Genomic DNA, 17377 nt, shown 5'->3' on the forward strand with positions numbered 1-17377 from the left:
TTTGACTGGTAGTGTACATCAAAACCAGAATAATATTGTGAAGCAATGAGGGTAAAAATGAGGAACCTGGACACTGTTGCTTCAGTACATTCAAGTCCAAGATGTATTAAGCAGCTAAATAAAGGAGACAGAGAGAACACTTGGGGCGAGGCACGTCTACCCCCGGCCATGACCCCAGTCAGACCGAATTAAACACTCCCATGACGTGACGCTTTAACACCGCTTTCCAAAGCATTTACATCACCGCTCATCCCGAGCCTATAGTGACACAGTTACGTTTCAAAACAGGCAAATCAAAAGCAGGTCTCAGAATATCTTCGCACTCTCCATTTTAATGCCGCTCATAATCAAACTCATTAGCACATCGCGTCAGCCGTCACCACAGATCCAAAGACTGCTGAGGCTCTTAAATGATTTACTGTGATCTGCCATGTGTCTTTCTGGCTGTTGATCACGTTCCGCTGCTCAGTGTGTGTGTGTGTGTGTGTGTGTGTCTCTGGGTGTGTGTGTGCGTGTGTGTTTGTGAGGAAGCCTACAGTAGCCACAGATGCGTGTGTGTAGGATGAATTAGCCCGTACAATAGCCTACGGTGTGCGCAAATGCCCGAGCGCCTTCTCTGTTCTAGGCTTTGTTATACAGTATGTCTGTAACTCAAATGTAAGGTACTTGGGGAAAAAATGTTGCCATGGCAACTAAATAAAGAGCCTGGGTTTGGATCAAAAAGGGAGTGAGTGAGAAATAGAATTAAATGGACCTATCCAGACTTTTTTTTCTTTCCAGACTGATGCCTTTTGTCAGAACATAATTAAAAGGAAAGCTTAATGGCTTCAATTAATTTAGAAGACCATTACGTTATGCATGCAGGTGTTTAGTTAAAAAAAAAATAAGGCGATGACCGTGCCACCTCTCTCCTTTTTAATTTGTGTCCACTTAATAGAAGCCCCTCCGTCCCCTGCTCCATAAAGACTGTGGATCAGATGATTTCTGCGCTGGTTTTGAATTAGTCTTTGCACAGGCTGCCGCCCACAGATGTCCACTCTGTGCATGTTAAGTGTAAAGAGGAGCAGGAACTGTGTGTGTGCTGTGTTCCAGGAGTGAATTTGGGTCTATATTTGAAGTTGAAGAGTTCCATTTTCCAAAATGAGATATCTACTCTTTGGAAAATGGGGCACCCACTCGTACAAAATGATAGATAATACGACACGTGGAGCAAATAGAGGCACCCGTTAAAAGATAGAAGGTAACTGAGGCGTCCTGGAGGCTCAGTTGGCTAAGCTGCAGACCATTTAACTGCCTGCTTTAATGTCCTGGGTTTGAATCCGGCCCAAGATCTTTGTCACATGTCATTCTCCTTTTTCTCGTCCAATCGTTCCTGTCTCTCTCTGGTTTGAACTGTCCAATAAAGGCAAAAATAATCTTTAAAATGAACCGGAGGTAAATTACAGTAATATCCTGGTCCTATAAGCAGACACTTTGACCTAAAGACTTTGCTTGATGTTACCTACAGCGATAGTGCCACTATTGAGGAGGAAGGTGTTATCGGAGCATTTTCCTTCTGAATTGTCTTGTCATTGTTGAGAGAGAGACAGCAGGTGTGAACATTTCAGCTGATTCAATCGGTAAAAGTTTATGTAGACTGTGCAGGTCAGAACTTGAAAATAAATGGCACTTTACAACATATAAACAATCTTTTTTAAAAGTAATATGTTTATGAAGCCTGTTCGGCTTTCAAAACACGGCCAAGCTGGCTTACAGCTGCATCCACCGCTTGGTCTAAATGATGGGCGGTCATATTTACGTTCGCTGTGTTGTTGTACATCAGGTGAAATCCAGGTGCTGCGCAACGTAATGATGCTGCCTGTCCTCGTTTGAGTGACGACAAATAAAACTCAGCTCGTTGTTCAGCTCTGTCTCAGGTTTCTAGACTGTCACCTTCCAGCTGCAGCTGCACCGGAGGTCTGGCTGCTCGGCTAGTAATTTAAGTCCTTGATTGACAAATGCTAACACATGATCCCTTATATTTTAGAGATTTTGAATGATCTTTAGGTAAGGATTCTTCTGCAAAATGGATATGTAGTGTTTTGGAAATTAACTCATAATTAGTCATATATACTCTTACAGATCTCAGATAACAAGTTGTTCAACGAGGTGAGAAGTGACTGAGTATTGTAACACCATAGTACAGTGATGGATGAGTAACAAGCCACAGATGTAGTCACAGATGTAGTCACTCCCACCTTTTACAGCAGGCTCGCAGGGCAAACATGGATGCTTTTTACTGCATGTTTGCATACATTCAAGAAGGCGTTGCCTACAGTATAGATGCAGGTTAAATGCTTGAAGGGAGACATGCATGGCACAGCAGAGCAGCCTCTCAGGAAGTCTTTGTGTTACCACCTTTTGTGTGTTTAAATATCGCTGTAATATATATATATATATATATATATTCTGCACAGAACTTAACAATGATCTGCCCTCTATGGCCAATCCTTTGAATTAGGAGAGAGGATTAGTATGCACCATTTCGCCTCAGATCCTTTTTTTACCGTGTTTGGGAAACTGCAGAGGAATCAGAACAAAAGCAGGCTGTGTGTTAGCATCGGGAACGTCAAGAAATATCAAGTTTTGGAGGTCAAACTGCATTGAAATCCCAATTCTGCTTTAGAGTCTCTTTGTAGATTAAGAAATTAAATGCTTACATGGCGCAGGGGATCCTCGCTCAGCAATCTCTGAATGAACTGTAATGCGAACAAAAACTGCTCCAAATATTGACTGTGCATGCATAACCATAATACTGAAGTAAAACACTTAATCACTTCTGAATGGTGAATGGTGAGTGTTGTTTCCCCGGTTATGGGTCACTTGATAACCTCATCACTGTTTCATAAAAACACCAAATTCATTCATCCATCAATTCATTTATTCACAAAATCAGTATATTTTCCCTGTCATTAGCAGCGTTGCTGACATGATTTCTTGTTTCCGTATAGCTTGCTGTTTTGTTCACTTCCAAATGCTTTGGTCAATCATATCAGAACACAAAACCCCAAAGCTTTCAAGACTAGAAACTCTTTAGAAATGCACTTAAATATCCAAGAGTTAGAGGGCAAAAAAAAACACCCTTAAAATGTGTTACAGGCGTTTTAATCCAACAAGAATTTTGCCCTAAACTTATTCATAGTGTACACTTTCTTGCTGGGCAAAAAACCCCAACAACTGATGTTCAGCTGCAACTACATAAAGCAGCCAAAGACTTTGGTTGATCTCCAGGAGAAATCAAGGCTCAAACCCCAATGAAACCCTCCATTGGAGGATGTAATAAAGAGCATGCTCGCTCTGAATCTTATGAATCTAAATTGGCAACAAGAGGACCAAGTGTTTTTTTTTTGTTTTTTTTCACCCTAAGGGCTGGGATAGTACGCCGACTGCCTGCTTTCCTAATCTCAGTGTCTATAGCTAAACCCACAGGAACGGTCCCACCTTCGGATTCTAACCGTAGGACTCATGCCAGTTGAATCCTAAATCACCATTCTCTCCTTGCCACAATCTGCTACTCCGGGGGAAACTAATTAGTTTGGGAAACAATAAATTCTGAAGGGGATCTTGACGTTACCGTTCAGAGGCATTTTAATTGAGGTGGCTGCAGTTATGATGCATACATAATGATGGCGTAACCTCCAGCGGTACGGGGCATCACCCATGTTAATTGCCGTTAATTAACACCTCTCGCGGAGTAACGAACACCTATGAAACTGCGAGCGCTGCTATGAGCCGGTGATGTGAGCAGTGTAAGGTGAATGGTGGATATTTCCACGGTGAATAGTTCCAGTTGATATATATCCATTTGGAAAAAAAATCATTAACTGAAGCTTATCATTCAATATAGAGGATCTATTTAGTCAATATAGGACTTAAGTTACCTACTATCCTTCACAATGTACCATCATTTGCTTTCATTTTTTGTCGATCAGTTTGTAAGAGTAGGTGTCATTATTTTCGAATGATAGCTTTGTCATTTCTCAACTTCTTATTACATAACACAAACCAGAGGAGATAGGAACTAACTGGCTTTCTATACAACTACAATCAGCTGTAGTAAGCCCTCCCTACTCCTCGCAGTATAGCTAGATGTTGAGTTTTCCCCCCGTCTTTTTGTCAGTAACCTTATCATTTCATATTAATGCCATTTCCATTCATTTGGAAGACTCTTTCGCCAGTCATTCAGCTGCCATATTTTTGATCTGGATCGTTTTTGAAGCTGTGGATTTGGACAAAGAGACACATACTGTGATGTCTCGGCTGGGTGACAAACACCATTGTGGTCATCTCTGGCTCAGACGTGCTCCCCTCTTACGTGGGCTGGAGAAAATGTTAGGATTGCAGACAGACAGACAGACAGACAGGCAGACAGAGCCCCAGTGAAAAGATTGCCATTTGGAGAGGTAAATGAAAGAGAGCGAGTGGAGGGGGCAGATGAGGGGAAAAAAAGAGGAATACAGATAAAGGTAAGAAAATGGAGGGTGCCAGATGCCATAGATGTCTAAAGGGAGGCAAAGAGAGGGTGATGTGAAAACGAGAAAGAGGGAGCAAGGAGGAGAAAGAAAGAGCGAGAGAAAGAGAAAGAGAGATCAAGGGCTGAAGAGAGGTAGAGGGATAAATGCACTATTTGAATTATGTAAAATAGCTGCGTGGGAGAGAGGAGGTGTGTGTGTGTGTGTGTGTGTGTGTGTGTGTGTGTGTGTGTGTGTGCTTGAGCATTAGTGTGACTGTGTGACAGAAGAGGCTGGGAGAGAGAGAGAGAGAGAGAGAGAGTGCAAAGAAAGAGCAGAGATAGACAACATGAGCAAGACAGAGAAGCAGAGTGAGACAGGCTGAGATAGAAAGCAGGAGAAAATAAGAGACAGGGAAAAAGAAAGGGAACATAACAGAGTGATATTTATGACTTCAAATGTAACAAGGTTATCATGGATTCTTCTCCAGAGGGCCGTGCCGCGAAAGAAAAGGGAAAGCAATGAGGGAGGAAGAAAATGAGATGAAATGAAGGGGAAAAAAAGAGATGTAAACTAGCCTTTGATATCGTCCTACAGTAGTTTGGAGACTATAAAAGCTATTATCAGAGTGAGGTTTCTACATAAGTGGTCACCCTAGCTTAATAGAACAAGGGGCAGTTACACCACGTCCTGTGTATTGATAAATTGGCAACATGGCTGCTGACCGCTGTTTGCTCTGTAAGTCTACTGAAGATGAGGATGCACAGTCGATCGGCAGAATCAGGCCTTTTGTAGTCTTTCTTTTCTCATGTCTGACTGTACACACGCTCTCCCTCATGAGACACACTTCATTTATCAAGTACAATAAATTAAGGTCGGACCGATATCGGTTCACGAAGGCCGATACTGATGTTTTTGGGTTGAAGCTGACGATAGCTGATATTTTGTGCAATCAGTATCTTTAAATTTGACCATTTTCATGCCAAAAAGTCATAAGCATTAAGTTTTCCCCCCCTCACTTTCTTGCCAGGATGGGAAAGCCTCTCAAACAGCATTTAGACCATCATGGGACACTAAAACTCTCCATTGAAAGCCAGACTAATGAAATTCTTTGAGGGTTTGCAGCTCTTTGAGGCAGATTGACCCGCCACACCTATTTAGTGGTAGGGAAACTCTGGGATACATTACAACCTTTAAATGCAGAATAAATTAGAAAACGTTCAGAAAATATTACAGAAAAATTGTGAATAAAGAGAAAGAAAGAAAGAAAGAACAATTTAATTGCAGGTTTTGTTTTTCTGTAGCTTTGAGCAGGGAGGAACCTCCATCATATCAGAGGTGGACAGCATGACTGGCCTATATTTGATAAAATATATTGGTCAAACCCTACAATAAATGCGTCAAAATATGTCTTGTGACATCGGTGCAGAGAAGTTGAGATGTGACAGCTTACTGAGTTTCATCGCACATACTGACACACCTGGCAAAAAGGCAACAGGACCTTACATAAAGTACGAAGGATATGTTTTGGTCTATGATTTCTTGCTGATAATAAATTCACCTTATTAGTTTCCCCCATCATGTTTCATTTGCATGTGCCTACATGTGACTTTGATTTCCTATGGGGTACATTTTATTCCACTGCATTATTTGAATACATCCGATGCGTAACATATATTGTCTTCAGGGGAATTGTCTATACCTTCATCTCGCCATCGTTTCTCGTGTCATACATCGTACATGTGAAGGCACAGAGCGAGACATACGACACACGGTAGAGCAGACATGTCACTCTGAATCTGTACATTCAACATACAAACATGATCAGTCCACTGGAGCTGAGGATGTACAGACTGTAGCTGCATTCAGGCTTTTTGCAGTCTTTTTTTTCTCCTGGCTGGCTCAGCACTCACTCTCCCCCATATGAGTCAGTATTACTTTAATTGTGCAGTACAATAAATGCATTGTTGCAGAGACAGACGTACTGGAACGTATTGTAGACAGACCAAGCAGCCAAAACCTCGGGTGAATTTTGAAGCCAACACTGAAGTGGCGGCATGCGGCAATTCCTCTAACGTCCACTAGAGGCCGGCTCCAAAAAGACTCCAAACCCGGCCCAACTCCATGCAGGTCAATGGGACCACAACCCAACTTCTCACTCAAAATATGAAGTCAGTAAATTTTTTCGACCAGAAGTTATGGTCTCAGTAGCTAATTTTACTTCTTCTAATGCGTCTCCTTATGGTGATTTTCAAAACAAATATAACGGATATAAAATGGGGTTGTTTTCCTAGTGATTGACAGGTCGCCAATTATGGGCCAATAGCAGGCAGAGTTGCTGATCTGCAGCTCTGAGGAGTGAGGACAACCCGAACTCCACGCTTTGGCTCGCTTTGATAATGATATTCAAACTGATTTACTAACTTCACCAAGACTGTTGGTCCTTTTTGACAATAATATCGTCTTTGCAAAGACAATATTTGGTTAAGGGGGTGATTTCAACAAATATTATTCTGCCGAAATGGCAATGGAAAACCGCTGCACCGCTGCAAAGGCGCTGATTGGCTCGATTGTTTCACCGAGTGAGAACGAGCCGTTGACTGGAGCAACGGCAGACTCTCTGAATCGCTCGAGAAAATCTGAAAAGCGGGCGGGACGCGATTCAGGAGGAGCGCAAGACGTATGACAGACAGCAGTAAGGCGATGCATATATGTACACATTAAACATTCACTGCGGTCGTTAATGTATCGATGCTCGGGATGTACAGCGGGTAGCTAGAGGCCCCGTGCGCTCTATTTCTTTTCAACGTTCTCGCCGTACATTTACACTCTCCGCCTCATCCATCAACGATAGGACAGAGTTTATTCCCTTACTGGCCAATTCAGTGCATTAGGCACCGACTCGCAGACGGAAGTCAATAAGTGCTTTGTTTGTTTAATGCTCGCTCCTCTCTGCTCCCTCCATCCATGCAACCCCTCCGTCCCTCCCTCCGACACCACCAACACCCCCCCCCCCCCTCCACCCCCCCCTCCCCTCCAGCATACACTCTGCGCAGATTGTTAGCGTTCGCCTCGTCTGACGTCCAGACAGAAAATCTATCCCTCCAATATTCTCTCGCCTACTCCCTCCTCCCCTATTCCTGTACAGATCCCTATCCTTCGTTTCCCATGATGGAGGAAGAAACGATGCGTGTGTGTGTATGTGTGTGTGTGTGTGTGTGTGTGCGTGCTGCAGTGGCGGTGGTGGATGGATCTGACCCTGCATGGCTTTATTTCTGCTTTCTTCACCCCTGACCTCTATCTAGCTCTCATATTCTTTCATTCCCTCTTTCATTCCTTCAGGCAGACTGTCAATAACAGCTCCCTCTCTCTCCGGTAGCTGTTTATTTCTGCGATGCCCTGTCTCTCTCTCCCCGCGGCCTCTCGCTCTACCTGTGTCTCAGCGCCGCATCTTCTGTCTTGTCCTTGTTTCGCCTTTGATGTTTCCCTTCGTTGACGTGTATCTCTCTGTCTTACCTGTCGACCTCTCTTTTCTCTCTCTCTCTGTCTCTCTCTCTCTGTCAGATCATCGCGCCCGGCGGAAGAGCATAGCCACCGGGAAGCAGCCAAGCATGGAGGTCCCGCCCACCGCCCCCCCTCAACCCTTCCGACAATCCGTGAGTAACCCCCCCTGCTCCCGGCCTCGCTCGCTGCCCCCGTCCCTCTCGCTCTCCCTGCCCCCCGCCCCGCCGCATACCTGCGGCCGGCGGGCCAGCGGCACCCCGCCTTTCCCCTTCCCCCTGGCCCTCCCCCTGGCCATCTCCCCCTCCCTCCCCCTCTCCCTGCAGCAGAAGGGCTCCAAGAAGGGGCCGAGCACGCCGCCCTTGCCCCGCTCGCTGCCCCTCTCCCCCTCCCTGTCCTTCACCCTGCCCCACTCGCCCGCCACCTCCTCCTCCTCCCCCCCTTTCTCGTACTGGGGCGGAGACTGGTGGGCTGTCGGTTCGAGTCCAGTGGCGGGAGGACCGTACATTGCACCACTGCCCCCTATCGAGGTATGTGACACAAACCTGAAGCTGAAACGGAGACATTGGCTGCGTTTACATGCATGGAGAGTAGACAAGTAACCCGGGTTTGGGTCGGAGCATGTAAACATCATCACCCGGTTAAAACGCCTGGCTTTCTCAGATATTAAATGGATTACAGTGGCATGGAAACATCTCACTCCAACAGCAAGCAATAGAATTTTTACTTTTATTATTACTATAGGGATCATCATTTCTTTCCCCTGCATTAGAAGTAACCTCAGTCAAAGAGGGAGGGGGGGATCTGGCAGCCGAACCTTTTCATACCTTTTTGCTGGCAGACCGTTCTGTCTGTGGACAGGAATATTCTGTTTATTGGTTTATTCATGGCGACAGGGAAACTCAATCGCAGGGTATCAAAGGTGCGCATAAACAGCTTAAAGGATAGATCGGTCTTTTATTAAGTTTGTGCCAATCGTCCAGGTTGCCCCTCTCCTTTACATTCTTCCTGCTGCTGTCTGCACACAGTCAGGGTAGTTGGAGATATCAGGGCTCCTTTTCCTCCCTTCAGAAGAAGCCATTTGCTGCCAATTTCATTCTTGTACAGTATGAAAAACGCTGTCCACAGACTTGAAAATTGCCCGAGCGAGATAATCCGTCACAGTAAACATGAAGCTTTCATTTGGTTTTGTCAAAGTTTCTCTGTTGTATCGTTATTTTCATTGAGTGTCACCATATCATACCATGTAATTTAGAGACCTCTTATTGGACCAGAGAATATTTCGGGCTCTCTGATCTACACCCGATGTAAACGTCGGGTGTAGACGAAACTTTTCACCAATCGCTGACATCCTTAACGTTACGCTCTGCTTGCTGTCAATTGCCTGACACCCACGGGAAGAAGTGGAAGTCTCCAATGGGAAATAATCCGTCAAAAAACATCAAACATCAAAAACTGTACAAACTTTATTGTCACAAGCATGTCGTCTTATTTGGGCCGTCTTTGTTCGCTGGGACAGCAGTTAATTTGAAGCTAGGTTTGACAGTTTGTCAAAATGATGAAAAACAAGTAAATGTTAAAAAAATCCAATTACATACGGCATACATTGGAGCTACTAGATGCAGACAGTAGTATATGGGCTTTAACTCTAAATGTCTAAATGACACCGGTGTTCCCCTTTAATATTAGTGTCAGTATGACCAATAGCAGGGTTTCTCTGTGCATGTAACCGCAGCCAATGAAGACATTCCCCCTTCTGCTGTATTGCCTCACTTTGTTGTGGTTCATTGTGATTCAGGCTTTTCTTGTTCAGCATTGCATACTTTTTGAGACTTAAAGTGTCAGACGGACCGGCTAATCAAGTCAGCTTTAGTCATGCAGGCTATTAGCATGGAACCAGCAGATGGAGCCAAGTCTTTAGTCATATCTTCAAGACAGGCTTCAAAGCCATTCGACTCATTCCACATGAGTAGGTGTCATTTCCCTCCAGTCATTCTCCCACTGACTAATGCGGTTATGCTAAGGTACATGGATGATATTTGGGTGGGTCTTCAAAATGCAGCTGAAAGTTGAATAGGTGAAATTTTCTTTTAGTTCCAGTGGTAGGTAAGAGTGGAAATACACAATGAGATATTTCATGCCTATCTTGAACTCTTTGAGCTCCAAAGTTGCATTCACAGCCAACATTTCAAGTCTTTTTCAAGTCTTAATCTCTGTGAAGAAATGTATATCTAAACAACTGATTTAATATTGTATTGACTTTAAATTGTAATTTCTTAAATCCAGGGGGGCAAAATCTGACATTGATAATGTCACTTTTTTCAATGTAGTTTCACTTTTTCCAAGAAATTTCTTGAAAACAAGTGACACAATATCTTGAAATAGGGAAGAAACTCTGCACTAATACACAGATTGTTATTCAAGTCAAGAAATTATTGAAACATGCTGATTTGGAAGCAGAAGTAGTGAAATTATCGTTTTGTACACTTTATACGAATGTACTTTTTCACTCATCTCATTCTTCCTTAGCTCTGCTTTTGTGTTTTGATCATGTATGGAAGCTCATGTAGGACAAACTGCACCCTTATGTGACACTTCTGTTGCTCTTCTTTTTGTTGGACAATTAATGGGCATATGTGTGGCACACCACTGCCCACTACAGGCTGTGTTGTGACACTGCAGTCCTCTGTGACTAATGGATATGTGTGGGTGTATGATTTCTTGCTGATAATAAATTTACCTTATTGGTTTCCCCCCATCACGCATCGTGTGTTTCATTTGTGTGTGCCTACATCTGACTTTGATTTCCTATGGGGTACATTTTATTTCACTGTATTATTTGAATACATCTGATGCATAACGTATTGTCTTCACGGGAATTGTCTACCTTCATCACGCGATCATTTCCCGTTTCATACGTCGTACATGTCAATCTTTCCCGACAAATCTTACCCTCTGTTCTCCACTCAAAAACTCATCTTTTTCGAATCACTCCAACCACTTCTCCTTTTCTTTGACTCCGTCCCATGCACGTCCTCCCTCTCTTTCTCCGTCTGTTTTCCCTTTTTGCTCTCCTCCACGCGGTCCAGAGTTTCCTCAGTAGACGGTTGAAGGGCTCTATCAAGAGGGCTAAGAGTCAGCCCAAACTGGACCGAACCAGCAGCTTCCGACACATGATCCTCCCCCGCTTCCGCAGTGCCGACCAAGACAGGTCAGTGTGTGTGTGTGTGTGTGCGTGTGTGTGTGGGTGTGTGTATTTTCAAGCATTCAAATCTGGATTAATGTCTGGCTGTCTTTGGCTGTGTTCATGTGTGGACAGTATGTAGCTGCATCTGTATGTATGAAATGTGTGTTAATGTGTGTTTTCTCCTTTGCATCAGGGACTATTTTCTTAGCGATCTACTTAGCGATCTACAATCTAAGTCACGATGAAACGACATTTTGAGAGCATCTTGCTTCCGTAAATTCACGTATTTCCGGTTGAAGCGGGATGTTAAGGCGGGAGGGGCAGAGGGGCGGGATTGTTCAAAAACCTGTGATGGTATTAGTGGTTGAAATTTTTATGTATGCCTACTGGTACAGCATGAAATAACAAAAAATACGTAGTTTTCCAGGAAGGAAAAGTAATGGGATTTTGATATATATTAATATAAAATACAAGGAAATATATATATACTTTAACTTTTTTGGTGTTTATCGTTAGGTGTATATATACTGTAAGTGTGTATTATGGCATGGAAAATTAGCAGTCACTTTTCATTTCATTGTGACTTTAAAGCTGCACTGGGCAACTTTGCACGTTGGCGGCCCCAAAGGGCAACGAGAAGTATTTGTTTGAAATTCAAGGACATCAATACCCAGAAATCCCATAACTGAGTCACTGCTTTAAGGAGACAATTTGTATTTTGCTCTTAAGTTTCAATTTGCCTCTTCCTGTGAATGGGGAAGAGTCAAGAAATTAATTTGGGCAAATAGGGGAAATCTACAGTGTTTCAATCAGTGGGGATTGGACGCTCTTTTTCCCCTATTTTCTTCTTAGGGACAGTCAGGACCTTGTGATTATCTATCTATCTATCTATCTATCTATCTATCTATCTATCTATCTATCTATCTATCTCTCTTTGTATCATCTTTGTTTTAAATTGCTGTTTGTTTTACACTCACATGTTCCAGTGCGCTGCCACTTACAATTAAAATACTCGGCACCATCGCTGTCGTTCTTCCCGGGCGGTGGAAAAAAAAAAAAAGTCCTGGTCTCTCCATGGCAACCAGCAGACAGCCATATGGCCGCTGTACAGACCATAATGAGCCAGTGTGGGAGATTTGCTTAATTATACCTCCTCTGTATCATTTAGTTGCAGCAACACTGGCATTCTTCACCACAGCAGCACTTCAGACCTCTGAAATACAGTTCCACAGGATACTTTCTGTTTTGCAGTTGTTCTACTTTTTAGTTGTTTCCTGATGTTGAGAAGGAGATGATTTATTCGGAACTGAGAGAAAATAATGCAATTTGAAGTTTACTTTTTTCAAGTAATGTTAGTCGACTTGTTTAACAATTAGGCTAAACTAAATTGCAAGCATGATTTGTTCATGCCTCAGTGTTTTACACTGAATGTACAAAATATTAGGGACGTCTTCCTGATATTGAGCTGCAGCCCATTTTGCACAATCCATATCTTAATTGTCTCAAAGCTTAAAAATCCTTCTCTAACTCGCCTGCTTCTCTTTATCTACATCTCCTCCTTTGTGATTGGTATCGATTTAACAAGGGAAATCAAATCAGGGATAAAGGCTTTTACCTGGACTCACCTTATCAGTGTACTTCATGAAAAGAGCAAGCGTCCCTAATATTTTGTAGATTCTGTGTATTTGCAGTCTGGAAAATAAATGAAAGATAAATGAAAGAAGCTGGTTTAATGCGTGATTAATGATTAAGCCCCGTGGCAAACCTACAGCTTCCGTGAATATCGTTGTGTTCTTGGATTTTCCAGCACATCAAAGAGCGACGCTGCGCACAAGACGCCGTCCACTCCTGCTGGACAGCTACAGCCGAGTCAAATTCAGACTTCAGCTGTGAACAAGGTCATCTTGATAATCTAAACACGGGGCAAAAGTGCACCGAAGGAGAACGCTAAAACCTTTTTTTTTTCCAGGCCAGGTGTCTGCCAAGGTGCGCTTCCACATGATTTATTCATCTGGGAAGGTGGATGTCTATTATCCCCGGTTGGTCTGAGGAGACACAGAACGGACAAGGTCAAGAGCCTTGTGAAGTCCTGCGTGTTTGCCAAGGCCCTTACGGCTGATATCCGCTTTCACAGACCCCCGGTTTGACTTTGGCCGTTTCCTTTCGGCGATGTCGGAGTACACCTGCAGCTTTGTTAATTTGTATTCTCTCTTTCATCTGTATTTATCCAGGGAGGGTTATAGCCGCCTGAGAATGCGTGCCCTTTTTCAGCAACGCTTCACATTCACGCAGTTACAAACACCCGCACCTCGGAGCTGCACGACAACAGCAGTCTGGTCCTGTTGGCCGCTCAGCAGCTCCAGCGGTGCAGTCGGGGGTTGGGTGCTTTGCTCAAGGGAACCTCAGCAGTTGTTGTTGAGAGAGAGGAGAGTGTTACTCATTCACAACCGGTCTGGGGATTCTCTAAACCTCAGGCTACCACCGACCCATATTGTCCCTTGTTTTTCCTATTCAGTATTTGGGTCAGACTAATCTGGCACAGCCACACCTCGGGCTCAGACTAACTTAGACAGTTCTGGAGAAATGTAAACACAATAGTTGGGTAGAAAAGGGCGGCAACACTGTGGGCTGTCGTCTTAATTCAAACTAGTCAAATTTCACTAAGGCAGAGCATATTATGGTGCTTGTTTACTGTCATAAGAAGAGCAAAGAAGTTGCTACAGTTAGCTAGCTAGCGAAGCAAAATAATAGCCTATTCTGGCCTCTAAATGAAAAATATTGCCTTGATTAATCCCTGGTGTGGACAGTTACTTTCCTAATAGGTGAATCGCTACAAGAATAACTCAAACTTCCGCAGCGAAGTAGTGTTGTAGCTAAGCTAACGATGGATACTTGTTCTATGGGGGCAGAAAAACAAACCAGGAGTGCCGTTTCCAGGGATTGCACGAGAATCCTGTTTCAAACTCAGAGCCAATCACTGCTGCCTTTGGTTCAGCAAAGTTATCCCACATTTTAACACAAGAATTTCTCTAGACCTCCATCATTCAAGCCGGAGGTATGGCTATGTAAGATTAGGGTTATGTATTGGTTTGCTGATATATTGGGCTGGTATATAGATATAGATATCGGATATAGATATAGATATTGGATATTGGTCATGTTGTCTGCCGCCAACATAATGGAGTTTTCTCCCTCACCACAACTACAGAAAACAGTCTGTAAAACTTTTTTTTGCACATACTGTATTTTTTAATTCCTCAATAGTGTTTTTTGTAAATTGATTCTCTATGTAAATGCCTAATGTGTCTCAGAGTTTCCCTGCCACTGAAGAATTTCATCAGTCTGGGTTCAGTGGAGAGTTTTAGTGTCCCATGATGCTTTCAGAGGCTGGTCCACCCTGACAAGAATACAATTCTGGGGGAAACACAGAATACTTAAAATTTTTGGGGCATGAAAATGGTCAAACTTAAAGATTAAATTAGAATACTTGCACAAAATATTGGCTATTGGCAGCTTCAGTCCCCAAATTTTGGTATTGGTATCGGCAGAGCCGTTTCTTGCTATACGCGGACTACGCAGCTGCGTAGGGCTCCCGCGACCGCTAGGGGGCCCCGTTGCGCCACCGTATTTTTGTCCTTGAATATAAATGGCCACTTTTGGTAACCAAGCGTCCTCATGTGTTGTTCAAAAACATATACATTATAAGCACATAATGGCGAAAATAAAATGCATTTATTGTATGCTAGAGAGATAAAAAAAAAAAAAAAGAAAAAAAAAAAGCAGCTATTCTTTCGAGAGCTCTTTTCCTCAGCAGCAGCTTCTCACGTATTGACGTGCTACGTTGTTGATGGCCTTCGGACAGATTACTATTCCACAATATCTCACCGATACTATGGCGTCCAAAAGGACGTATCCTTCGGGAAATGAAAAAAGAAAACGGAAGAAAGCAGAGGAAAAACAACGCTTGCAGAGCAGAGGTAAGACATATTAATTAAACGTATAACCTGTTTTTATGGGCAATGTATTTCTACCAGTCAGCGATCGGTGTAAAGTTACCTGAACCACTGGATAGCTAACGTTAGCTATGTAGGTTTACTACCTATAATACGAGCCAGCTATCTAGACCTAGCTAGCTTGCTAACCCTAACACGCATTTCGTTTTCAGAGCTGGCTAGGCTAGCTAACGTGATCTATGGTATCATGGTATTATTGAACCGCATCTGACCACATGTGCATAATTTACTCGCTTTATGGTCAGAATTATCGGCACGGCTACCGCCTCTGCGCACCGTGAGGGGAGAGCGGTAGGCGAAGGTGCGTTCAAACATCTGGCAATTTGTTTCTGCATTACTTATCGGCAAAATAACGCATTTGAAAATATGACGTGAGACTTTGTTATTAACTGAAAGGGTGTTCTGGTAAATTCGGCATGTATATAATCATCCAAACAGCTCGCATTTAATAATAAGTGTTTCCCACAGGTTGACAATTTAGTTATGGCGGTGGTGGTTAATGGGAGGGAGGATTAAGGACCCTCATGCGGGATTATCATTACAAACACGTTTCACAGCCTACTCAAGATCCCAAGGTTTCCAAATATACCAAATATGTCATGCTGGATTACAGGGAAATATGTATAAAATGATGCGCAAGACATCTGGATCTTTCCATTTGATGTAATGGCGCAGCCATAAAAAAAAATGGCGTTTTGGGTTTGAATATTTCACTCACTTCAATGATGCGTTTAAAGGAGCAGATACAGAATATGTAGGCCTATATAACATTGTCCTACAGTATGGAAAAGGTATTTTTAAAGCTACTTAAGGGGACATTTGTAAACTACAGTAAACTACAGGCACTATGGCAATTTTACCAACGAACAGGTTTTGGATTTAAACAGTATTACAATATGAGTAATAATTATGATAAAATATGTTCATTCACCTAGAAACTTTGTCTCTGCAGGAGCACTTCTGAAATACTTTGGAGAGCCAGCCTCAGCACAGCCAGACCTCTCTGCTGGTCAGGGGACTCCAGGTCCATCATCATCATCTTCCTCAGCAGACCCACAAACACCAGATGCAAGTACCTCTTGTCTGATTTGTGAAATCATTTTGCATAATATAGGCTATATATTATTGGATTGTTATTTGTCATTTGCACTTTTATCCTGATGCTAGTGTAATTTTATAGTACTTAATTTTATGTTTATTCATGTTCATAAGTTTATAATTTATTCAAAGCATTCTGTTTTTGAAAAAAATCATTTTATTTGTTCAGTATTTACAATTTGCATGTTTGTTTTTGATGTCTTAACAATGCAACTAAGTTCCTGAAATTAAAAGAAGTTTTTTATGTGAAAAATGCAGCATTCGGTCTGATTTATATGCATATGGAATTTGTGTCGATGCAGATTTGATGTGTATTCATGAGTGCTTGTAATAGCGGGGGGGGGTTTGCATAGGGCCCCCAACAAGCTAGAAACGGCTCTGGGTATCGGCCTTCAAAAATCCACATCATTCAAACCCTATTCAGTATCCCTTTGCTTTTCTACTCTAGTTTAGTCAGACTCCTTTAGTTGTTTTGTTCAATTACACTGCTTTGTTTAGCTGTAGCTGTCTGAACTGTTCTGCTTCAGCTCAGCGCAGCAAAGCATGTTCTAAATATCAGCAAAATAAATTTGGAGGTGTGTATCTCTTGATTGAATCCTTGTTTCTAATCTGCCTTATCTTTGGTCCTGGGGTTGTTTTCTGCGATGCTTGGCTCACCAATCGTGATGCGTTAAATGAGCGTTTGGGGTGTGTGTGTGTGTACGTGTGTGTGTGCGTGTGTGTGTGTGTGTGTGTGTGATGGGAGGATGCCGTGCAACGTGAACTCTCTCTCTACCGTCGTCTCTTTCCGCCTGACTCTCTCTCTCTCTGTACTTCACCTCGCCAAAAAGTCTTCTCCCGTCTCTCGTAGATCTTACACAGATCTTCTTACGCCTCTCTCTCTTGCTGTCTCTCTCTCTCTCTCACACACACACACACACACACACCTCTCTCCTCAATCCATCCATCCACCCCGACCTTCTCTCATCCCTCCTTCCCTCCTCTTGCTTTTCTCTAATCCATGCTGTCACTCTCTTCTTCTCCAAAGGATCCACAGTTTACATAACAACGTGATTTCCTCCGAGAGGTCTTCTCCCTCGCCACCCCAC

The 17377-nt window shown here is 43.0% G+C and overlaps 1 protein-coding gene across 1 annotated transcript in view; it reads left to right on the forward strand.

Annotated features, from left to right (window-relative positions):
* The window catches only part of syngap1b (synaptic Ras GTPase activating protein 1b), a 96673-nt gene that overhangs the window by 45472 nt on the left and 33824 nt on the right, over nucleotides 1–17377 (forward strand). Inside the window, exons 3-4 of the mRNA XM_071900968.1 lie at nucleotides 8055–8146; nucleotides 11081–11202. Coding sequence (XP_071757069.1) covers nucleotides 8055–8146; nucleotides 11081–11202 — 214 coding nt within the window. The remainder of the gene's footprint in view (nucleotides 1–8054; nucleotides 8147–11080; nucleotides 11203–17377) is intronic.

The sequence above is a fragment of the Centroberyx gerrardi genome, chromosome 12, assembly GCF_048128805.1.
Source record: "Centroberyx gerrardi isolate f3 chromosome 12, fCenGer3.hap1.cur.20231027, whole genome shotgun sequence".
NCBI lineage: Eukaryota > Metazoa > Chordata > Actinopteri > Beryciformes > Berycidae > Centroberyx > Centroberyx gerrardi.